This window comes from Sus scrofa, chromosome 8 (assembly GCF_054392235.1).
Source record: "Sus scrofa isolate SSC_HxYL_T2T_F1_AM1 chromosome 8, Sscrofa_HxYL_maternal_Yorkshire_Landrace_v2.0, whole genome shotgun sequence".
NCBI lineage: Eukaryota > Metazoa > Chordata > Mammalia > Artiodactyla > Suidae > Sus > Sus scrofa.
In genome coordinates this window covers 77,822,099-77,848,001 of record NC_139390.1, presented here as the reverse complement: position 1 = coordinate 77,848,001, position 25,903 = coordinate 77,822,099, and the positions used below count along the sequence as shown (strand labels likewise).

Sequence of the window (25,903 nt, the reverse complement as noted above, 5' to 3'; positions counted from 1 at the left end):
TCATGATGCAGCCTAATTCTCTATTTGGCAAAACCATTCTTAAGAGACTATTGCCTTCTCTCCACAAAACCGTTTCTGGTGACAATGAGTTACTTACTGTACAGTCCTTGCCTCTTTCCTTTTTCATCTACATCTACTAAGAACACCCTTAAATCCTTGCATCACTGACATCAAAATGAAACTTTAGAAGGCTGGCTACTTTACCTGTGAAAGGATGTTGGTGCACTGTTGCAGTAAAGAAACAGGAGGGTTGCCGATACTTGTAGCAAGTTGAACCCTGAGCAACTGTTCTTTCTGGGTAGCGTTTTCTTGCAACGCATGGGCAAGGGCCACAGCAGCACACCAGTTTGAAAGCGAATCAGTAGAAAATAAACCTCCACATAACAACTGACCAGCTGAGACTGAAATACCTGTTGCTACAAAGATGGCAGGCAAATAATAATGTAAAAATTAATTATGTTGTTTTCTACACACAAAAATAGTATGAAATATTACTTAAAATTTTGCTAATTAGTAGTATTAATAACACTTTCAAAAATTTGTTTTTGCAAAACAAAATGGAAGATGACAAAAGAGTACTTTGGAAGAAAAGTAGCAGAACAAAGAAGTATTAGAACACGTTAGGCATCAAATTGATGATGGTAATATTCCAGAAAATTATTACCTTAATTACAAACTACATCTCTAAAGCGAATTCAAGGTAAAGCTATATTTTAAACATTCTATTACATTTTAACATTGTTCATTTAAACATCTACTACACATTTATAACATGTTTTACCATTAAAAGCTTGAGACATTTACTTACTTTTTAAAACAAAAATCAGAATTAAATTATTTACCATCAATGGTGGAAGGTAAAAGTGTTGACACAATTTCTCCTTGTCCTTTTTGGTTTTTATATAAGAAACACTGGAAACAATAGAGAACAGCACAGCGCAATACAAACGGCTGCCTTTCATTAACCATGGACATGAGAAGTACTACAATAGCCGGTCTGTTGCATTTAAAAAGAAAAGAACAAAAAGAAACATTGCAATCTAGGTACACAAATCAATAACTAGTTATCTTTGTTGACTGAAAAACCATAGCCAGGTTGCTGTGGCTCTGGTGTAGGCCAGTGGCTACAGCTCTGATTAGACCCCTAGCCTGGCAACCTTCATATGCTACAGAAGTGGCCCTAGAAAAGAAAGAAAAAAACAAAAAAGAAAAAAAAAAAACAAACCATACTCAGAACACCAGCAAGTTAACTACTTTAATCTCCACTTCACAGAAAAGGTAACTGCAGCTGAGAGAAATGATCTTTTTGCTTAAGGCACATAGCCAGGAAGTGACATCTGGGCCCAAAACACAAGTTCCAAAGACCACAAACTCTTAAAATACTGTATTTATCTTGTCAGATAATTTCTTGTTTCAAAACACCTAAGGAGGAGTTCCTGTCATGGCTCAGTGGTTAACGAATCCGACTAGGAATCAAGAGGATGCCGGTTTGATCTCTGGCCTCACTCAGTGGGTTAAGGATCCTCGTTGCCGTGAGCTGTGGTGTAGATCGCAGATGCGGGTTGGATCCTGTGTTGCTGCATCTCTGGTGTAGGCCGGTGGCTACAGCTCCAATTAGACCCCTAGCTTGGGAACCTCCATATGCTGCAGGTGAGGCCCTAGATAAGGTAAAAAGATAAAAAAAAAAAAAAAAAAAAAAAGATGTGTATATGAGATATACTAAAAACCCAAAGTAGTTTTTACTTCCCCTGTGGGATCTCAGTATTTCCCTTTTCCTACCTTGGTGGATTTGAAGGTGCATTTACAGAAGCAAAGTAGTCTTGGTTTACTTGGCAGCCTCGAATAACTTCTGATACAGTATTAATGGTCTGTAATAGGTGCGGGGTGGAGGAGAAAATTTAGAGAAAGTCAGTCAAGGGAAAAAAACCTGTTTTCAAAAGAAGAGACTGTTATATTCTTCTGCTTTTAAATGCTAAAATATCGACACTAAAAAAAAAAAAAAAGTGACAGCATTACAATCTTGTAAAACTTTGAGATAATATTTTAATACATTAAGTGCAGACCTCCAACTAAAAATATTTGACCATGTGTATTTAAAAATCTCAAAAAAACCAAAAAAAAAAAAAAAAAAAAACCTCAAAAAACCAAAAATGAATCCTATTCTTTAAGAGATGGAATCTATTTCTATAAAATAAGAAAAGGATGCTTAAAAATAAAATCAGAGAACACCTAAAAAAAAAAAGGGAGTTCCCATTGTGGCTCAGCAGTAATGAACCCGACTAGGATCCATGAGGACATGGGTTCGATCCCTAGTTTCCCTCAGTGGGTTTAGGATTCGGCATTGCATGAACTGTGGTGTAAGTTGCACACATGGCTTGGATCCTGCATTGCTGTGGCTGTAGCAAAGGCTGGCAGCTGCTGTTCTGATTTGACCCCTAGCCTGGGAACTTTCATATGCTGAGGGCGCGGCACTAAAAAAGCAAAAAAAAAAAAAAAAAATCAATTTAAGGATGAAGTTCAAAAAACCTCCAAGAAAACAGAATAAAAAGACATCCTAGGGTGTTCCCTGGCACAACAGGCTGGGCAGTGTCTCTGCATTGCCAAGGCTGCAGGTTTGACCCCTGGGCTGGCACAGGGGGTCAGATCCGGCATTACTGCAGCTGCAGCATAGGCTACAATGGTGGCTTGGATGTGATCCTGGCCAAGGAACTCCATATGCCTTGGGGCAGACAAAAAAAATAAAAAAAGACATACTGGGTCCAGAAAGTCTAACAATCTACTAATAGAGTTGCAGAAACAGAGCAGAAAAGAGGGTTTTGTCAAGGAATACATAAGACATCCTCAGAACTGAAGTATTTATGTCTCTGGCTTGAAAGGGCCCAATGAGCACCAAAAATGATAGGGGTTGGGGGTAAGGTCTATAGTAGAGCTAAGCATGGGTAAATTTCAGAAAACTAGAAACAAAGAAAGAATCCTAAAGAGAAAAACCAGGTTCCATAAAAAGGACTGGGATTCAGAATGGCTTCAGACTTCTTAACAGCAATACTGGAATAATGCTCTGAAAGCTGTGCATTCATGATTTCCAATTCTGAACTCCATAAAGAATCAGAGATTAGATTAATTGTGAAGGTGGAAGAATGACACGAAAGAGCTAAAAACATTATCTTGGCATTTATCCCCCTTTAGGAAGTGAAGTAAAATAAGATAATGAACCAAAGAGTGGGAAAATAAGACATGGAATCCAGATAACCAAGGAATCCCCAAGTCAGAGGTGTGTGGCAGGAGCAGAGGATAACCGGCCCCGATTGGAAGGAGGACGGAGGACTTCCAACGGGGAACAAGTATGGGATATGTTAATTTGCACAGATACACAGAAAATCAGTAAAATGAAAAACGAATACTATTATACCTCAGGAAAGAAAAGGGGATACTGAGGAAAAAAAGACACAGGGCTCTATTTGGCTTAGCAGGAAACAGCACTGAAATAGCCATAAAACTATAAATCCTGATTATTGATTTAAATAGTTACTGGGTGACAGGAAGAAGTCAAGTCGGAGGGTTATACGGGAGGGAGTCGGGAGTCTGAAAAAAGTTGTTTTTGTTATAAAACTTTCACTATTACCTGTGTTTTTAGTGTGCATGTGTTAATTTGAGGGAAAAAAAATAAACTAAACCTTTCTTTTCCTTAAACTAACTTCTTTTTCTTAATAGGGAGGAAACAGAAAATGCCATACATCAAGGAAAAAGAATTTATTATTCTATGAATAAGTAAGACTCAAGTCTTACTTGACTAAGTCACACTGTTCTCAAAATTAAAACCATAAATCACACTACGCATTCTTGCTGAATACAATAAAATTAATGAGAAATCTAAGCTTTAACATTGTTTATGCACCATTAGACTTGAGGAATGAATACACCTTTTGGAAGTCATACTGTCATCACTATGCTAAGTATATTTTAGAGGATCAGGAAGGAATTTAACATACAAGAAGGGAAACAATTACTGTTTTTCCTTCAACTAAGAGCTAATTCTTCCTAGCCATTTCAACTTCCTTGGAGTAGCCTCTGCCTTCCATTGATTTACCTCGGTCAGGATATCAGCAGGAACTCCAGTAGCCATTAAGATAGTGCAAAGCTGCTGCAGTAAGCCACACTGGAACATAGCTTTTTGGCAGCTACTGGTAGCACCGGGAGGGTTGTTAGGAGATACCAGTACACGAACAAGCTGTGAAAAAAAAAAAAGAACACAAATTGGTCTTTTAAAAATGTAAAAAGTCTTCAGATAATTGAACAGAAAATCTCTATGAAGGATTCCCTCACCTGCTCAGCCAGACCTAGGAGCGCTTTCCTCCAGGCTCTCATAGCCATATGTTACAGTACTTCTCACTTTATGCTGTTTGCTTAAGTTTACCTCCTTTAGGTGACTGTCAACTCCCAAAGAGCGGAAACTGCCTCAGTCTTTTTTGTATTCCAAACAACAAGTGCAGTACTTGTAACACAGTCCATATTCAATGAATGAATGAGTAAGTAACAGGATGGTATGTTTCTTATGGAAGTGAGAATGAACAACCTAATCATAAAGCAGGTCTGAAAACAGAATGGCCTCAAGTGTGATAAAACTCCCCATAAACTGGAAATATTTACAGAGAGGCTAAAATGAATGAACAACTAGAGACATGACTGAAGATTTGTGCGTTAGGCAAGGGGCTGACCTCGATGACTGTTAATGTTAATTAAATTCCTAAGATTCTATAATGCTAGGATTAGTTTGATCTTCAACAAGAAATTTCAGAGACACGAAAAATGTCATCCCAGGAGTTCCTGTTGTGGCACAGTGGAAACAAATCCAACTAAGAACCAAGAGGTTGCAGGTTCGATCCGTGGCCTCGCTCAGGGGGCTAAGGATCCGGTGTTGCCGTGAGCTGTGTGGTAGGTTGCCGACGAGGCTCAGATCTGGCGTTGCTGCAGCTGTGGCGCAGGCCTGCAGCTACAGCTCCAATTTGACCCCTAGCCTGGGAACCTCCATATGCCTCGGGTGCGGCCCTAAAAAGATGCACCAAAAAAACAAAAAGCAAAAAACAAAAGTCATCCCCAGAAAGTGTTCAGTTACATCTTCAAAATAATTATATATATATTTTACATTTTAAAACTAGAGTTATATATACATATCTGTGTACAAAATCTTATATATCAAGATCAAATGATATATTTACAGTATACTTTATTAATCACAAAGTGCGATACAAATGTTACCCATTGTTTTATAGTACATATACAGAAGTAATCAATAATATAACAGAGGAGACTAAAAACAATTTTATTGCTATGGGTAGTACATATCATAGATGATCACTTCACTAAGAAAGGGGACTTTTTTGTGGGGGGAGATAAAACATGAAAAATAAAATGGGTATAGAAAGTGCTATTTTAACTGTGGGTAAATAAAAAGGTGTCCAGCAATCACTAGATTTTGTGAAGAAAAAAAAAAAAAAAAAAAACAGGAGTTCCCGTCGTGGTGCAGTGGTTAACGAATCCGACTAGGAACCATGAGGTTGCAGGTTCGGTCCCTGCCCTTGCTCAGTGGGTTAACGATCCGGCGTTGCCGTGAGCTGTGGTGTAGGTTGCAGACGCGGCTCGGATCCCGCGTTGCTGTGGTTCTGGCGTAGGCCGGTGGCTACAGCTCTGATTCAACCCCTAGCCTGGGAACCTCCATATGCCGCGGGAGCGGCCCAAGAAATGGCAAAAAGGCAAAAAGGCAAAAAAACCAAACCAAAACAAAACAAAAAAACCAAAAAAACCAAAAAACAAAAAAAACTCTATTAGTAGTTCCAGCAGTGAATTATGAAGAATTAGAAGAGTTAATGTTTCTATGTTGGTGACAGAAGATTTGGCTAATTAATTGATACCACAGGACGGAGGCTGCAGGACTACACTTTGGTTCCTGTACTTGGGCCTTTCTAGTTAAGACTTCTGTGGCTTTTTTTTTTTTTTTTTTTTTTTTTTTTAAATTGCCATTCCTGCTTTTTAAAAAATATAGGCATACCTCAGAAATATTGTGAGTTCTCCTCCAGACCACTACAATAAAGCAAATATGGCAATAAAGTAAGTCACACAAACTTTCTGGTTTCCCAGTACATATAAAAGTTATGTTTACAGTACACTGCAGTCTAGACTACACTGCAGCCTATTATGTGTGCAACAGCATTAAGGTGTATCAATGGACATAATTTAAAAAAACACCTTACTACTAAATAGTGCTGACCATCACTTGAGCCTTCGGCAAGTCATAATCTTTTTGTTGGTAGAGTTTGATGTTAACAGCTGCTGGCTGATAAGGGTGGTGTTTGCTGAAGGCTCAGATGTCTGTGGCAACTTCTTAAAATAATGAAGTTTACTGCATCAGTTTTCTTTTCCTTTCACAATTCTCTGTAGTATGCAACGCTGTTTGAGAGCATTTTAGCATTTTACCCACACTTCTTTTTCTTTTTAAATTTTGGGTCACACCTGTGGCATAAGGAGGTTCCAGGCTAGGGGTTAAAATGGAGCTGCAGCTGCTGGCCACACCACTGTCAGCAATGCCAGATCCAAGCCGTATCTGCAACCTTACACCACAGCTTGTGGCAGCACCGGATCCTTAACCCACTGAGTGAGGCCAGGGATTGTACCCACATCCTCATGGATACTAGTTGGGTCCTTACTGCTGAGTCACATGGGAACTCTGTACCCACACTTCTTTTAAAACTGGTGTTGGAGTACCCGTTGTGGCTCAGCAAAAATGAATGTGACTAGGAACCATGAGGTTTTGGGTTCGATCCCTGGCCTTGCTCAGTGGGTTAAGGAACCGGCATTGCCATGAGCTGTGGTGTAGGTGGCAGACACAGCTTGGATCTGGCATTGCTGTGGCTGTGGCGTAGGCCAGTGGCTACAGCTCCGATTATAGACCCCTAGCCTGGAAACCTCCATATACCATGGGTGCGGCCCTAAAAAACAAACAAACGAACAAAAAAACACCTGGTGTCAATCCTCTCAAGCCCTGCCACTGCTTTATCAATTAAGTTTTTGTAATATCCTTTGTTATCATTTCAACAATTTTCAGAATATCTTCACCAGCAGTAGATTCCAGTTCAAGAAACTTTCTTTGCTCATCCATAATAAGCAACTCCACATCAACTCAAGTTTTATCATAAACTATAGCAATTCAGTCCCATCTCCAGGATCCACTTCAAATTCTAGTTCTCTTGCCATTTCCACCACTTCCTCAATTACTTGTTCTACTGAAGTCTTAAATCCCTCAAAGTCACCCATGAGGGTTGGAATCAGCTTCTTCCAATCTCCTGTTAATGTTCATATTTTGACCTTCTCCCATAAATCTCAAATGTTATTCATTTTCCAGGTTTTCAATTCTCCAGTACCATCAGAGGAATCACTATGTATGGCAGTGATAGCCTTACGAAATATATTTCTTAAATAATACGAGTTGTAAGTCAAAAGGACTCCTTGATCCATAGGCTACAGAATGGATGTTGTGTTAATAGGCATGAAAACAACATGAATTTCCTTGTTTACCTCTGTCAGAGCTCTTGGGTGACCAAGTGCGTTATCAATGAGCAGTAATACTTTGAAAGGAGTCTTTTTTTCCTGAGCAGCAGGTCTCTCCAGTGGGCTGAAAATATTCAGTAAACTATGTCGTAAACAGATGTGCTGTCACCCAGGCTTTGATATCCCATTTACAGAGCACAGACAGAGAAGATTTAGCATCTAATTCTTAAGAGCCATAAGGTTTTGGAACGGTACACGAGCACTGGCCTTAAAATTACTAGCTGCATTAGCCCCTAACATGAAAGTCAGCCTGTCCTTTGAAGCTTTGAAGCCAGGCACTGATGCCTCTCTAGCTATGAAAGTCCTAGATAGCATCTTCTTCCAACAATAGAAGGCTATTCTCATCTACACTGGGAATCTGTTGTTTAGTATAGCTAGAATTATCTTAGCTAGATCTTTTGGATAATTTTTTTTTTCTTTTTTTTTTTGGTCTTTTTGCCATTTCTTGGGCCGCTCCCACAGCATATGGAGGTTCCCAGGCTAGGGGTCCAATCAGAGCTGTAGCCACTGGCCTATGGGATCCAAGCCTTGTCTGCAGCCTACACCACAGCTCACAGCAACGTCGGATCCTTAACCCACTAAGCAAGGTCAGGGATCGAACCCGCAACCTCATGGTTCCTAGTCAGATTCGTTAACCACTGAGCCACGATGGGAACTCTGATCTTTTGGATAATTTGCTGCAGCTTCTACATCAGCACTTGGCTACTTCACCCTGTACTTTTTTGTTATGAAGATGCCTTCTTTCCCTTTCCTTAAACCTCATGAATCAACCCCCACTGGCTTCAAACTTTTCTCCTGCAGCTTCTTCACCTTTTTCAGCCTTCACAGAAGTGAGGAGAGTTTGGGCCTTGTTCTGGATTAGGCTTATGGCTTAAGAGAATGTTGTAGCTGGTTTGATCATTTATCTAACAAAACTTTCTCCACATTAGCAATAAGGCTGTTTTGCTTTCTTATCATTCATGTGCACACTGGAGCAGGAGTTATAATTTCCTTCAATAACTCTTCCTCTGCATTCACTGGCTAACTGGGGCAAGAGCCTTAGCTTTTAGCCCATGTAGGCTTTCAACATGCTTTCCTCACTAAGCTTAACCACTTCTAGATTTTGATTTAAAATGAGAAACCTGAGTTCCAGTTGTGGTGCAATGGAAACAAATCGACTAGTTACCATGATTACATCAAAGATCACTGATCGCAGATCACCATAACAAATATAATAACAATGAGAAGGTTTGAAATATTGTAAGAATTACCAAAATGTGACGCAGAGACATGAAGTGAGCAAATGCTGTTGAAAAACTGGTGCTGATAGACTTGCTTTACATACAGTTGCCATAAACTTTCTATTTGTAAAAAATGCAATTATCTGCAAAGCACAATAAAGTGAAGTGCAATAAAATAAAGTAAGCTTGTATTTAAAGCAAATGCCCAGGTATGTGTCATTTCTCCCATAAATCTTTCTTTCTTTCTTTCTTTTTTTTTGGCTGTGCTTGCAACACAGGGAAGTTCCTGGGGAAGGGATCAAACCCAGTGACCGGAGCTGCTGTAATGATAATACTAGATTCTTCACCCACCGTGCTGCAAGGGAATTCCTCCCATAAGTATTTCTATATGCTTAACTGATAAAGATTTTTTAAAAATATAATCATTATGCCATTATTATACCTAACAAAATCAACAAAAATTCCTTAATATCATCCAATAGCAGTCAGATATCTTTAATGATGTAAATAAAGTAATTACAAAATTTCTAAATAACAGAGAAGTAGGAGGAATGGCTGAAGAAAGAGGTAACACTTTTAAGAAAATATATGAAGATCTAATAACATTCAAATATGTAAAATACTACAAGGAAAAGACCTATATTTTTCCAGGGGGTACAACTAGGGGAAGTTTGTACAAGTTATATCAAGGTAGGTTTGACCCATTATATGGATTAAGTTTTTAATAATTAGAACTATCCATTAACGAGAACTTACTGTATACCACAGGAAAATCTACTCAATAGTCTATAATAACTTACATGGGAAAATATATGTGTGACTGATTCACTTTGCTGTACACCTGAAACTAATACAACATTGTAGGTCAGCTGTACTCCAATAAAATAAAAAAAAGTTTCCTGCATGTGGTGAAAAAATACATACATAAATAAAATGTAGAATGAAAAAAAAAAGGGGACTACCCAACAATGAAAAGAGTCTCATAAGGCAATGGGCTTTCTGAAAGTCATTGGGAATTATCAGTCCAAAAAAATGGTACATAAAGGATTCCTGAAGGTAGAACTAGTCATCAACTTATATTCCCAGGAAAAAAGTTAAGTGTTTCCCAACTAAAAAAATTCTTCAAAAAAGATGCTTTCCCAAATTTAATTTACAAAATTTGAATGAACAATCCTCAAGGATCAATTTCAATTTTTAGTGGTTTAAAATTCCATCATAATTACAACTGTGATGATGAATAATTCCAACTAGGATATACCTATCCAAATAGGATATCTGTCATCACTTATGATGCATTTTCATTTGGCGCAAAAGAGAGGACTTGAAATATAAGCAACCAAAATAAAGCTATCCAGAAAGAGCACTCTAATAGGTTGAAAAGCGGAAGAAAACCTGTGCCCTGTGAAATCATGAATATAGCAACTACTCAATCTTTGAGATAAAGAATGTACTAGAGTGAATTAAACTGTTTCTTTCTTTCTTTCTTTTTTTTTTTTTTTTGTCTTTTTAGGGTTGCACCCGTGGCATATGGAGGTTCCCAGGCTAGGAGTCAAATCAGAGGTGTAGCTGCCAGCCTATGCCACAGCCATAGCAACTCCGTATCTGAGCCAAGTCTGTGACCTACACCACAGCTCATGGCAATGCCAGATCCTTAACCCACTGGGCGAGGCCAGGGATCAAACCTGCATCCTCATGGATATTAGTCAGATTTGTTTCTGCTAAGCCACCACAGGAACTCCAAACTGGGACATTTTTGAAGTAAAAGAAAACATTATTAGTAATTACAAAATGAATACTGGCCCGGAAAACTGGGGCATATGGTCACCCCAATTATCAATCAACCCTCTGAGGGCAACTCCCAGAGCATGCAACAATATGCAGATTCTAATTATCAGTCTGATTAACCGTCTAGTTTTGAGGAACACAACTTCAGAGGTGCAAACACAGTTCAGGGACACTCAAAGACCCACAAGAATCACTAGTCAGTAAATGAGGAGATCAGTACAAACTTAAGGGTTTGGAGAAGGGGAATTCAATGAAGGGTTAAATAAGTAAAATACTTCAGGAACTTCATAATTTTCTCTAATGGAGAATTCATTTGGACTCTTACTATCTTCACTTTTACGATCTATTACCACAAAGCTTTCACCATAAAGCTTAAATAAAATTACATGCAATTTGTGAATTTAACTTGTATTACACTTAAAATTCTAGACTATTGGAGTTCCTGTTGTGGTGTAGTGGAAATGATCTGACTAGGAACCATGAGGTTGCGGGTTCCATCCCTGACCTCGCTCAGTTAAGGATCTGGCGTTGCCGTGAGCTGTGGTGTAGGTCGCAGATTCAACTTGGATTCTGCATTGCTGTGGCTGTGGTACAGGCCAGCACCTGTAGCTCCAATTTGACCTCTAGCCTGGGAATTTCCATATGCTGCAGGTGTGACCCTAGAAACAAAACAAAAAAAACTCCAGACTATTAAGTCTTTGGGGTTGGAACATTACCATTCATTTCCAAGCATCCAGTGCCTGGCTCTTAGTAAATGTTTACTGAATGAATTTCTCTGTTGAACTTAATATTCTGAATATTAAAATTTATGATATTAGAGCCCTAAATGAAGAAGGTAGATTTTAAAAATTCAACTCAACAAGATAATCTAGGAGTTCCCATTCTGGCACAGTGGAAACAACTCCGACCAGGAACCATGAGGTTTCCGGTTCGATCCCTGGCTTCACTCAATGGGTTAAGGATCTGGGGTTGCTGTGAGCTGTGGTGGTTGCAGATGTGGCACGGATCTGGCATTGCTGTGGCTATGGTGTAAGCCGGCAGCTACAGCTCTGATTAGACCGCTAGCCTGGAAACCTCCATATGCAATGGGTATGGCCCTAAAAGGACAAAACAAAAACAAAAACAAAAACACCCCCCAAAACAAAAAACAAGCTTACCTCTTGTATTCTAGTGCAAAACCTCTCAGGAAACTCTGTTTGGATTTGCTTTACAATAATCCCTCAGGGCAAGAGGGGAGGAAATAAAAGATGAAGTAAAATTGCCATATGTTAATAATTATTGAAACTGAGTGATGAGTGTGTGTGAAGAGCTCTGAGTATAACTGCAAATCTCCATGCTAAAAGTTTTCTTTTTAAGCCTATGTGAAACCAACTGAACATCCTGGATTTATCATACATAAGCCATTCTTTTCTTCGAAAGGATCGCTGTCAAAATTCTTGCTGCATTTATGGCAAAGACATCATACCTGTAGCATTAGGTGCAGATTAGTCACCTTCTGTGCAGACCAACCAGAATTTTCATCTCCAACTTCAAACCAAGGTTTCATACGTTGAATATATGAGCCCTCTTTAAAAAAATTTTGATTGGAATTGTTGTTTTTTAATAAGTTTTGGAGCAAAATCAGACAATCTTCCACTACTATACCTGGGAAAAGAATGAAAATGTAAATGTTAAAGCTGATAAACCTGAAGGAAAACTCAATCTCCAAACATTTTATTTTATTAATTAAAAGTTTTTTCTTTTTCACCTGTACCCACAGTATGTGGAAGTTCTTGGGCCAGGGATTGAACTTCTGAGCTGGAGCTGTGACTACACAGCAGCTGCAGCACCAGCTCCTTAACCAGCGATGCTGGGCCCGGGATCGAACCAGTGCTTCCACAGAGACAAGCCAGATCATTAACCTACCACACCACAGCAGGAATTCAACCTCCAAACATTTTAAAAAGAAACATCTCCAGAGTTCCCTGGTGGCTCAGCAGATTAAGGATGTGGCATTATTATCATTTTCAAAGCTCAGGTCACTGCTGTTATGCAGGTTTGATCCCTAGCCCAAGAACTTCCGCATGTCATGGGCGTGGCCAAAAAAAAAAAAAAAAAAAAAAGGAAAAAAGAAAAATCTGCATGCTCTAAGAAGCATTTCTTCAGTACATAGGGCAATGAACCTTTTCTTTCTTATTCCCCAAGTACCTCTTGACTTGTATTTTCAACTAACCATCAACCTTAGTAACTCACATTTTTTTCCTTCATATCCAGTTTACAGATCATTTCTTCAGAAATGATTAGCAAAATCCAATGACTAGGTTAGGATCACCAGCTACATGCTCTCACAGTAGCCTGCTCCTTTTATTATTATGTGCTATCTGTCTTCTCCACTAGACTGTAATTCATGAAGACAGGACCTTGTGAATGTCCTACTTACTTCTGTTATCTTCAGCAGATACAGAGACAAGATATCAAATGTATACACATGGTAGGTCACTACTAAGTATTTGTTGAATGAATCAATCATATCTTATTTAATCTCTAAGAAACAACTGACATTGTTGTCTCTATGTCTTTTACTTGAAACTTCTCTTCGTTTCTAAAATACTAAACACTCCCTCCTGGTTTTCATTATAGATGTCTGGCCACCTCTCGGGCTTTCTAACCAATGAGCTCCATCGTTTCCTCTGCAAAGCATATGACTAACGCTGGATGCTCACAGCTAGGAGGTCCTCTGTGTAGTACATCCACACTTTTGCTCCTACTTGTTGAGCTGTATGATTATACAAACTAATTGCTTTTTAAAAATTGGCAGACTTCATTTTTCAGAGCAGCTTTCAGTTGACAAAAAAAATCGGGCAACACATAAAAGGAATTCCCATATACTCTCTCCGTTTCTACTGCTATTACCATTTAGCACTAGTGCTGTACATTCCGTTAGACTGATGAAAGAATATTAATATATTATTAATTCAAGGTCATAGTTTAAATTAGGGTTCACTCTTTGTGTTGTACAGTTCTATAGGTTTCAACATATGTATAATTTCATGAACCCACCATCACAGTATCATACAGAATAGTTTTACTGCTCTAAAATCCTATGTTCCACCTATTCATTCCTTTTTCTGCCTACCCTCAATCCCTGGCACTGATCTTTTTACTGTCTTACATGGTTCTGCCTTTTCTGGATGTCATATAGTGGAGTCATAGAGTATGTAGCCTCTCCAGAGCTGCTTGTTTCACACAGCAATATATATTTAGGGTTCCTTCATGACTTTTCGTGGCTTTATAACTTTTTATTGTTAAATAATATTCTATTGTCTGGATGTACCACAGTTTGTTTATCCATTCACCTACTGGAGGACATCTTGGATCCCTCCAAGTTTTGGCAATTATGAAAAAAGATGCCATGGATATTCATATGCAGGATTTTATGTGGATATGTTTTCCATTCATATGGGTAAATATCAAGGAGTGTAATTGTTGGATCATATGTCATGAGTATGTTTACCTTGGTAAAAACCATACAACTGTCTTCCAAAGTCATTGTACCATTTTGCATTCCCACCAGTAATCCATGAGAATTCCCATAGCTCCATATTCTCTCTGGCTTTTGGTGTTGTTAGTGTTACAAATTTTTGCCTAATAGGTGTATAGTGATATCTGTTTTAATTTTCATCTCTCTAATGACACATGATAGTCAGTATCTTTTCATATGCTATTTACCATTCATATAATTTCTTTTTCTTTTTTTTGTCTTTTCTAGGGCTGCACCCGCAGCATATGGAGGTTCCCAGGCTAGGGGTCCAATCAGAGATACAGCTGCTAGCCTACGCCAGAGCCACAGCAATGCGGGATCCGAGCCGTGTCTGCCACCCACACCACAGATCACAGCAATGCCGGATCCTTAACTGATCGAGGCCAGAGATCGAATCCACAACCTTGTGGTTCCTAGTCAGATTTGTTAACCACTGAGCCATGACAGGAACTCCTATATATTTTCTTTAGTGATATGTCTGCTCAGATCTTTTCTGCATTTTTCAATTGGGTTGTTTATTTATTGTTGAACTTTAAGAATTATTTGTATATTTTGGATACGAGTCCTTTTTCAGATGTACTTTGCAAATATTTCCTTCGAGTCTGTGCTTTATCTTTGCATTCTCCAACAGTGTCCTTTACAGAGAAATTTTCAATTTAGTGAAGTGCCACTTATCAATTTTCTCTTTCACGGGTCATGCTTTTTGTATTGTATCTAAGAGTAAATTATTTTTGCTCATTGAGGCTCAGGCCATCTGGCTGTTTCATCTATTATCACTCCCTCCATTCCGGTTTTATAACAAATTCATGGTCACTACTCTTTGTTCACTGAAAACACTGGCATTTCAGTCAAAGTCTTGTTTCTCTCTTCATGTTCTGTGGTCACTCTTGACTCCAATTTCAATGACGAACCATCTAATACTTGGATCCCTCAGTTCCTTGGCCTCATTTTCAGGGACAGTCCTTACTCCATCACTAAAACCTCACAGCTTTCCAGCTTAAGTATTCCAATGGATCTGTTATATGGTTTCCTTGAGACTTTCAACCCATCTTTCTTGTTTTTAGAAACCCCTTCTGTCTTTACCTCCTTTCTTATCTAGTTTATTAGCACATTCCTTCACTTCTTCCACCCTATAGACAATTTTCCGAGCTCTCGGGTCTTACTGTCTTTTGATGGAACCCTCTTGGAAGAGGCATAATCCTGTCAAAAACTATAAAGCATCCATCCTCCCTCAGGGAAGCCTCTCTCAATATCTAACAAAACAACAAAAAAAGTACAACGTCCTCATTTCTCCCTTCAATTGCATTCCTGAGAAGCTGTTAATTCAGCAAGGACAAAAGGAATCTCTTCAAATCAGTCTCTCCATACCGTACCTCCATCACTATTCCCCTCCTCAGTAATAATGTCCAGTAGTCTCTCAAAAGCATTTTCAAAAGCAACAATTTTCTGGATTGCTCCATTGTTTCTTGTTAGTGCCTGCAGTAGTAAGACACCCTTATGGAGAAGAAGATAATGTTTAGTGTGATATAATTTTTTATAAGACATTTAAAAATTACTTTAAAAACGACAGAGTTTTAGAAGTGGCAGGAATTTCACATGTTCAATTCCTTCACTTTATGGATAGGAAAACAGGGACAGAGAAGGGGAGCAACTTGCCTCCCTATGCTATGAAGATCTGAGAGGGACAGACCCTTGACTAGAATCCACGTCTACAAATTCCTAATTCGGTTCTCTCTTCACCGTATAATACACATGTACAACAATTCTTGCATATCCATCAATCATTTACGTATCTTTCACTGTAGTCTGAGAGTTGAACATGACTATATTTGTCTCAATAATGCTTCTGTACATGCATCACAACAGTAATAGGAAATTGTGAAATCAATAATATAAATCAGTAAACCCCACCAGATTCTAGGAGAGAAAGTTCTGGCATTCTTATCATTATATGGCCTTCAAATTCCCAAAACTTGATTCTAAGTTGATAGAGAAAAAGAAGGATGAGAATTCATGCCTTATAAATGGCATGTCTAGTATGAGACAATTATCCGTATTTCTTTAAAAAATTTTTTTAATTACAGCTGATTTTCAATGTTCCGTCAATTTCTGCTACATAGCAGTAACCCAGTTTATACACACACACACTCTCTTTCTCATATCATCTTCTATCCTCAGTACTCTTTGCTTCTGATTTTGTTTCTCTCATCTCCTGCTGAGCTTGATTTAATTTATATATTCTGCAATGTCTTTATAATTCAAGAAAAACCCACTGCTAGCCATTTCTGCTTATTTCACTATCAAACAAGTTTTTTACAAGTCTCTAAGAGCCTAACAATACCATAATGGTCAAAGAGACAGAAAATACTTAGTAAAAAAAGGAGACATTACTCAGATGAAGAGGAACAGCAGCTAGGTAGTTCAAAAGTTCCAGAGAGGCAAATTAGCTATTGCCTGTCAGTACTGGGCAAATAAGTATTCATATAAGACCAAAAATGCCCACAGTCTTATTGTGCTTTTCCTACTCACTCTGCTGACAGTCCAGTCTCAGCATTAAGATGAGATAGAGGAGTTCCCGTTGTGGCCCAGTGGAAATGAATCCAACTAGGAACCATGAGGTTGTGGGTTTGATCCCTAGCCTTGCTCACTGGGTTGAGGATCCGGCGTTGCTTGACTGGTGTAGGTCACAGACATGGCTCAGATCTGGCATTGCTGTGGCTGTGGCATAGGCTGGCAGCTGTAGCTCCCATTTGACCTCTAGCCTGGGAACCTCCATATGCTCCAGGTGCGGCCCTAAAAAGAAAAAAAAAAAAAAAAAAGATGAGATAGAAAGCAAAAGTGGTTATTTTTACATGTCAAATTCTCCTACTTAATGCTAACTTGAGTTTAACTGCCTACAAAGGGAGGAAAGGAATACAGTGGAAAGAACACTGAGACTATGTGTTAGATACAGCAGGTTTTTTAAAGGGTTGTCCAACTTAATAGTTGTGCACCTTTAAGCAAATAACAAATTTTGAGTCTTATTATACCCATATGTAAAACAAGGATGATGTTTCTGGTAGAGAGTTTTCACAAGGACTAAAAGAAATAAAATAACTTCTGTAGAATCTAAGTTCTCAATACATTTCAGTTTCTTTTCCCTGACTATGAAGAGATATATTCCTCTAATCAAAGATATCCACTAAAATGTTATTAAAAATGAAAGCATACTCATTGGTCATTGAAAGTGTAAGTGGGCTCCAACTCCTTAAAAACTGGTAATTAGGAGTCCTCATCGTGGCTCAGCAGAAATGAATCTGACCAGCATCCATGAAGACACAGGTTCAACCCCTGACCTTGCTCAGTGGGTCAGAGATCCAGTGTTGCTGTAAGCTATGATGTAGGTCACAGATACGGCTTGGATCTGGCATTGCTGTGGCTGTGGTGCAGGCCAGCACCTACAGCTCCGATTCGACCCCGATCCTGGGAAGCTCCATGTACTGCGGGTGCAGCCCTAAAAACACACACCCACACATACACAAAAAAACCTGGTAATTAAAGGGCTTTATCTATATATTTTCCCTTTCATGTATGACTTGTAATTCACGATAATAAAATCCACTGGTTGATGAAGCAAAGTCCTTCTCTGAGGAAGATTACAACTGAATAAATGTAAAAGAATGACAGAATTATAGAAATCATCATTTTGAAACTCTTAACAAAATAACTGATTCAGGTAATGATTATTAATGAATGATCAGATATAATCAATGAGAGAGAACTTTACAATGGAGGGTTCTGGTTGTCACCACCTGAATCAAACCCACTGATGACTACCCGTGAGACAGTCAGTTATTACATTTCCTGATGTATTGCAAAATTAAGTACACTGTATCACCTAGGAAATATCAAAGCAAAGAGGTGAAATAGAACCTAATCAAGCCCTTTAGAAAGTTAACAGATATTAATAATCAAATGTAATAAGAGAATCTTTGAAGAAACTAACTATAAAAGACATTTATGAGACAACTAGGAATCTTGAATACAGAATGGTTATTTTATTTAAACTGAGGGCTAAGACATCACTAGCAAAGAACTTGGTTTCTTTGAGTCTTGGGCTTCTCAGTATAAATAGGAAAATTTATGAATTAGCTTGATAAAATCCTTAGGCCCAAATATTAATTTTAAGAATTCTTCCAATTGCTCTCTAAAATATTATAGATACTAGTCAGATTTGTTTAGCCACTGAGCCACAATGGGAACTTCTCTCTAAAGTATTATGGTTTTGATCAAGTTATAGATTAACAGAGAAAAATGTTCAAGCAACAAAACAATACTGGACAATACAAAATAATCAAATATATATGCAAATATGAAAATAAATCAGAATGAAAAATTAACTCCAGAGCAAATCATGCTCTATAGTTAGAGATTACAAAAAAAATCTTTTGAAATATGTATTCAATTAAAGAAGGGTAACGAAGTTCCTGTCATGGCTCAGTGGTTAAGGAACCCGACTAATATCCATGAGGACTCAGGTTCCATCCTTGACCTCGCTCAGTGGGTTAGGGATCCAGTGTTGCTGTGAGCTGTGGTATAGGTCGCAAACATGGCTCAGATCTGGCGTTGCTGTGGCTGTGGTGTAGGCCTGGAGCTGTAGCTCTGATTTGACTCCTAGCCTGGGAACCTCTATATGCCGCAGATGTAGACCTGAAAAGCAAAAAAAAAAAAAAAAAAAAAAAAAAAAAAAAAAAAGGAAGTAAAAAAATAAATAAATACATAAATAAGAGTAAGGATTCCAAATGTGACTTGGTTAAGTTTATGTAGTTCAATGACTGGGGATGTTTCCTCTGCTCTTTCTGGAGGAGAATTTGCTGTGAGTACAACCTGTCAGAAAAGGATGGAAGAAATCCTAAACTTCAAATTTGAATAACAAAATCATTTACCTAAGCCAAAACACTGAATAGAGAGGAAACAAAGAAATAATGTGGCCTTGTATATAACATTAAAAGATCTAAAAGACTGGCCATTACCCCAACTTTCCAAAGTTGATTCCTTATGACTATGAATAAGCATTAACAAAGATTTCATTTGCAAAGAGAGGAAAAAAGCTGCATATTCTTAGACTTTTTTTTTCAAATTTAACTTACATCATTACGTATAACTTCCCTGGAATCTGCTAATAAATCCATCAATCTTGAAACACCTAGAACATATAACCATGTGAGAAACACTGGCAAATCAAAAATATAAATAGTGATTCAAATTATAAACAATTTATTAACACATCGTTTCAGTCCCCCTCCTTAGGAATGATCCTCACTTTTAAATCAAAAAAATATAAGGAAGAAGAGTCACTTACCCATGGGACTGACTAAAATAATCTGCTGTACTTGAGGCCCTAGCTGTTTTAAAAGAGAAGTAAGAAGCTTCACACCAGGCCAGCGAACATGGAAATCAAACTCCTACAAACATAAGAATTTAAAATATTTAACATTTGTAATTCACATTTTCAAGAAAAAAATTATTTTCAACTAGTAGCGAGGGGTCAAAAATTATAAACAAAAATAGTTTAGCAATCTAAAAAAAATAATCAAAGAAATAAAAAGCAGGAGTTCCCACTGTAATGCAGCAGGTTAAGGATCCGGCTCTGTCTCTGGGTTTCGATCCCTGGCCTAGGAACTTCTATATGCCATGGGTGTGGCAAAAAAACCAGAACAAACAAAACCCCAAAAATAGCAATAAAAAGAAAAGAGTTAATATAGATTGATCAAACTGATTAAACTGTTATTGACTAGATATAACACTAACATTTTACAACATTCCATTTGTAAAAATGGATATAAGCAGACAGTATTTTAAGAAATTATATAATCTTAAAACACATATGAATCTCTTGCAATGATACAAAAAATTTCCCTGTCTTAAAAAGGTATATATATGTTGCTTCCTCAATATCACTCAAAAAGGCAACAAAAGAAGCTTACTGAAATGACAAAAATGGCAAGGTTCTTTACTTACCTCCAATAAAGATAAGAGAAGAGTGACATTTTCTTGCTGCTTAATGAAAATTTCTGTAAACTGGCTTCCCAAATCCTCGCTCTGTCTTGTAGAGTTTTCTTCTGTAATAGTCAAAGACAAAGTACTTGAATATGATGCTTTGTTATTTTAAAGTATGCTTTTTGTTGAAGAAGCTAAGCAGAAATGATAATTTTCTTGGAACAGTGTGGCTGGAAGTGATATCAAAATTATGCTGGAAAGACATATCTTTAAAATAACTTTCAATGTCATTTAAATACATGTTTATTCTTTAAATGTCTAAATATGATATTCAAAGAAAGTATATTTACTTATTTTTTGGTTGTACCTGCGATACTGGAAAGTTCCCGGGCCAGGGACTGAACATGTGCCACAGCTGTAACCAGAGCCACAGCAGTGACAACACCTGATTAATCTGCTGAGCCACAAGGGAGCTCCTTCAAAGAAAATATATTTAGATTTTCACATTTTCTCCAGGTCACTTTTAATTTCACTTCTAATAAAATACAAGGGAATTTACTGGACTGATGGAAATATATGATATGTGATGGTGGCTATGCTACTGTATACATTTGCCCAAACACATAGGATTATATAACTCCAAAGAATAAATTTTAATAATATGTAAATTATATCTCAAAATCCTCTCCCCCTAAAACACTACTGAACACAAAATCCTTTCTGAAAAAGAAAAAGAAAAATGGAGTTACTGTTGTGGCTCAGTGGGTTGGGGACCTGACGTTGTTTCTGTGAGGATGTGGGTTTGATCCCTGGCCTTGCTAATTGGGTTAAGGATCTGGTGTTGCCATGGCTGTGGTGTAGGTAGGCCTCAGCTGCAGCTCCAATTCAACCTTTGGCCCAGGAACCTCCATATGACACAGGTGCCGCAATTTAAAAAAAAAAAATCCTTTCTGACTCTTAATGTTACTGTGCTAAATAATTGTAAAATTAAGCCAATTATCTGAAGATACTTTAGTATCTTTTTCAAAAAATTAACAGATATATCATATAAAGTTATTTGTTAGTAAAACCAGAATTTGATATTTTTCACTTATTCTTTAAAAGATTTTGTATTTTTCCTTAAGACTTAAAAGTCTTTAGATTAAGCTATTTGTTGTTTCAATGTACTTTGTCAAAAATATAAAGGATCACTAAAAACTGAAGCAACAATTGCCAAAGCATATTATCATTTAAAATCCACCTACACTATAAATGCACTTAAGAGATGGCAAATCCTCTACTCCCCATTCCCTCACCCATTCCAGACACAGCTAACTGTTTTCCACATACCTCTTCAGGCAGTGACTATAAACCAATGGAGTGGGCAGTAAAGAACAAATATATTTATTACCCCTCAAATTGTTCTTTTTTAAATGTGAGATTTTAATATTAATATACTTAAGACATGGAAAAAAAACCAGCAGATGACAAAAAAAGCAAGGCGATCCAACAGTGACAGTGATAATGTCATGTAAAATTATTTGTAGAGAAGACACCAAATGTAGAAAAGAACTGTTTTAATATTCTAGTTATTAATATAACCTAATATACTTGCACATTGACTAATGTGCTAGGTTTATCCTCCAGAAACTCTAAGAAATATTTCTTTTATCATTTCTTACACCTCAGTAAAAGTACTGACTGTTTCTGAACCTTAAAACTACATTGCTTAAAAAGAAAAAAATACTTTTAAACGGACTAGTCTGGTTGTGCTAAGAATAAGAAGATAATGTCAAAGAAAGAGGGAAATAATAGGGAGACCAAATAGGAGGCAATAATCAAAGTAGTGGTGAAAATGGCTTAGACAGTGGTCATAATTCTTTCTTCTTTTTGTCTTTTGCCTTTTTAGGGCCTCACCTGCGGCATATGGAGGTTCCCAGGCTAGGGGTCTAATCGGAGCTGTGGCTGCGGGCCTATACCACAGCCACAGTAACGCAGGATCCGAGCCGCATCTGTGACCTACACCACAGCTCACGGCAATGCCGGATCCTTAACCCACTGAGCAAGGCCAGGGATCGAACCTGCAACCTCATGGTTCCTAGTAGGATTCATTAACCACTGAGCCATGACGGGAATTCTGACAGTGGTCATAATTCTTATGACAACATAAGGAACAGGATTTATTGATATATTGCTTAGATGGCTGTGAGAAAAAAAAGGATTTATTGATATATTGATATATTGCTTAGATGGCTGTGGGAAAAAAAAGGAAGAGTAATTCTAAGGTTTTAGCTTAAAGAACTAGAAAGATGGCATCATTATTTACTGAGACTGGAAATACTGTGGAAGAAGCAAGTTGAGAGTATAGAAAGGATCAGAAGTTTAGTTTTGGATGTGTTCAAAACACCTAAAAATTTGAGTGGAGATATCAATTAAGTAAGCAGTTGGATAAACAAAAGCATAGCTGCCAGTGGATAGGTTTAGGCTGAACATACACATGTTAACATGTGGTAAACATAAAAATGATATTTAAAGTTATAAGACTGGATGATAAATGGCATCTAAAAAAACTTACAGCTGCAGTTCTCTGGTGGTGCGGGGGGTTAAGGATCTGTCATTGTCACGGTTATGGTGTGGGTTCAATGGGAACCTCCGTATGCCACTAGCATAACCAAAAAAACCCAAAAAAACAAAAAACCCCACTTACAGCTAACATCATGCTAAATGGCAAAAGACTGAACACTTCCACTTAGGATCAGGAAAGAGGCAAGGATATCCACCTTCATCAATTCTAGTCAACATCATACTGAAGCTCTTAGTGCCACTGGGCAGAAAAAAGAAATAAAAGGCATACAGATTGGAAAGGAAGAATTAAAACGTATTTACAGATGACATGTTTGTCTATGTAGAAAACCCTATGGAATCTACCAAAATACTCTAAGTGAGTTTAGCAAAGTTATGGGATAAAAAGTCAATATAGAAAATTAATTGCATTTCTATATACTGGTGATGAACAATTAGAAACTAAAATTTTAAAAACAGCACCAATTAAAACAGCATCAAAAAGTATTAAAGACTTAGGGAAATGTTTGATAAAAGATGTATAATACCTATACTTTGAAAACTCAAAAATGGTGCTGAGAGAAATTAAAGACTTAAATAAGATATATTTTGTGTTCTTGTATTAGAGGCATAATATTGTTAAAATGTCAGTTTGCCCCCAAATCAATCTGTAGATTTAAGAGCCTCAGTCAAAATCTCAGTCACCTTTTTAAAGTAAAAATTGAAAAACTGATTCCAAAATTGAAATGGGAGTGCAAAGGACCAAAAAGAGCCAAAATAATTTTGAAAAAGAACAAAGCTGAAGAACTTACACCACGTAATTTCAAGATTTATTATAAAGGTGTCATGTAGGCAAAGCAACAGACATAGAGATCAATAGAATAATAAGACCAGATAGAGACTATTAGCTCATAGACCTAATGATAAAAGAGCTAAAACTATTAACTTTTTTGGTTGTGCCCATGGCATGTGGAAGCTCTCAGGCCAGAGATCTAACGCATGCCACAGCAGCGACCCGAGCCTCTGCAGTGACAATGACAACCCACCGCACCACATGAGAACCCCAAAGACCCAAATTCTTAGACTTTTTTTTTTTTTTTTTTGGTCATGCCTGGAGCATGCGGAAGTTCCTGGGGCCAGAGATCAAACCTGTGCCACAGCAGTGACAATGCCAAATCCTTAACCACCAGGCTATCAGGGAACTTCTAAAACTTTTACAAGAAAACACAGGAGAGAGTCTTAGTGATTTTACATTTGGCAAAGATTTAATAAAAAGGAGAAAAAAGGCCCAAATTATTTAAGGAAAAAAACTGATAAAAATAGATTTATCAGAATTAAAAATTTTGCTCTTCAAAATACAATGTTAGGAAAATAAAAAGCTAAGTCACAGACTGGGAGAAAGCATTTGTGAAATATATATCACAAGGACTTATATCTAAAATATATAGGAGTTCCCATCGTGGCGCAGTGGTTAACGAATCCGACTAGGAACCACAAGGTTGTGGGTTCAGTCCCTGGCCTTGCTCAGTGGGTTAAGGATCTGGTGTTGCCGTGAGCTGTGGTATAGGTTGCAGACGCGGCTCGGATCCTGTGTTGCTGTGGCTCTGGCATAGGGTGGTGGCTGCAGCTTAGATTAGACCCCTAGCCTGGGAAACTCCATATGCCGCAGGAGCGGCCCTAGAAGAGGCAAATAAATAAATAAATAAATAAATAAATAAATAAATAAAATATATAGAGAACGCTCACAACTCAAGTATCAGAAGACAATGCAGTAAAAAAATGAACAAAGAATCTGAATATTTCTTCACCAAAGAAAAAAGGTAAATGAAAGACAAATAATCACATGAAAAATTGTTCAATGAAATTATTCATTATGAAGATACAAATTAAAACCACCATGAGATCCTAATTCACACCTATTATACCAGCTAAAATTTAAAAAGACTGACTATGTCAAGTACTGGAGAGGATGTGGAGGAGCTGGAATTTGCATATACCACCAGCGGAAATGTAAAATGGTATAACTACTTTGAAAAATAGTTTGGCAGTTTCTTATAAAGTTAAACATATACCTACTATATCACTTAGCCATTCTATTCCAAGGTATTTACTCAAGAGAAATGAAAACATATGTCCACAAAAAGACTTGTACATAGACGCTTTATGTGCTTTAACAGCTAAAAACTGGAAACAACCCAAATGCCCACTAATAGGGGAATGGATTAACAAATTATCATATATTCATATAAAAAAAGTTACTCAGCAATACAAAGGACTACACTATTGATATACACCACGAATGAAACCCAGAATAATTATGCTGCATGAGAGAAGCCAGATGAAAAAAACAAAAACAAAAACAAAAAACCCAAAAGACAAAAAAGAGTATGTACTGTATAATCTCACTTACATAAAATTCTACAAAAATGCAAGGTAAGCTATATAAAGCTAGGTCTGTGACTGAATGGGAGCTAGGAGGAGGGCTAGATCGCAAATAAGCACAAGGAAACTTAGATATGTGTTCATTATTTTGGTGGTGGTGGTGATGATGGGTTTCATGGGTTTCTACATGTGTCAAACTCATTAAACTGTACACTTATATATATATATAGTTACATTTCAACTGTAATAAAATAAAGCTCTGTGTGTGTGGGTGGGGGGGAATCCAAGTGGAGACATCAAGTAAGTATTTGAATGTACAAATATGGACATTGGTGGAGAGGCCTGGGTTGGACGTATTTTTAGAGGGGCAAGCATATAGACAGTACCTGAAGTCACAAGCCTAGATGAGATCACCAAAGGAAAGAACAGACAAGGAAAGATATCTGTGCCTGGGGACATTCCAATGTTAAGTGGCAAGAGCCACAAGAAAGAAAGCAGCCAAGGTGACAAAGAAAGAGTAGCCCAATGAGACAGGAAGAAAATCAGGGGACGGTAGAGACTGAGAAACAAGTGAAGAAGTGTTTCAAGCAGACAGGAGCAATTAGTACTGACAGGTCAAGTACTATCTCTCAATTTAACCTGCCTGAGAAATGAAGCAGTATTGCTAACACAGGCAGAAGTAATTTGTTTATATACAGAATGATCTGGATATGGAAGAGTCAAATACTTTCCTGAGAGGTGGCAAATATAGTAAAAAGAAAGATGCTCACAAAAGTTTCTGCGTTAGACCAATTAAACCTGGATTCATCCATTTACATGACTACCTGTATTCATCCAGTCACAATACTTTGGGCAGACAGCCCAACTATATCAA

General features: G+C 37.6%; 1 protein-coding gene across 3 annotated transcripts in view; it reads right to left on the bottom strand.

Moving 5' to 3' along the window:
- The window catches only part of USO1 (USO1 vesicle transport factor), an 87,625-nt gene that overhangs the window by 24,784 nt on the left and 36,938 nt on the right, over nucleotides 1-25,903 (bottom strand). For 2 of the 3 annotated variants that reach the window (XM_084972507.1, XM_084972508.1), the window contains exons 5-13: nucleotides 20,128-20,228; nucleotides 19,469-19,571; nucleotides 19,257-19,312; nucleotides 15,501-15,621; nucleotides 12,073-12,251; nucleotides 4,088-4,228; nucleotides 1,780-1,868; nucleotides 843-997; nucleotides 205-416 (exon numbers count right to left, since the gene is read on the bottom strand). In XM_084972507.1, the coding sequence (XP_084828633.1) occupies nucleotides 205-416; nucleotides 843-997; nucleotides 1,780-1,868; nucleotides 4,088-4,228; nucleotides 12,073-12,251; nucleotides 15,501-15,621; nucleotides 19,257-19,312; nucleotides 19,469-19,571; nucleotides 20,128-20,228 (1,157 nt within the window). Of the gene's footprint in view, nucleotides 1-204; nucleotides 417-842; nucleotides 998-1,779; nucleotides 1,869-4,087; nucleotides 4,229-12,072; nucleotides 12,252-15,500; nucleotides 16,890-18,785; nucleotides 18,856-19,256; nucleotides 19,313-19,468; nucleotides 19,572-20,127; nucleotides 20,229-25,903 lie in introns of those variants that run through there. The other variant, XM_084972509.1, reaches the window with a different exon arrangement.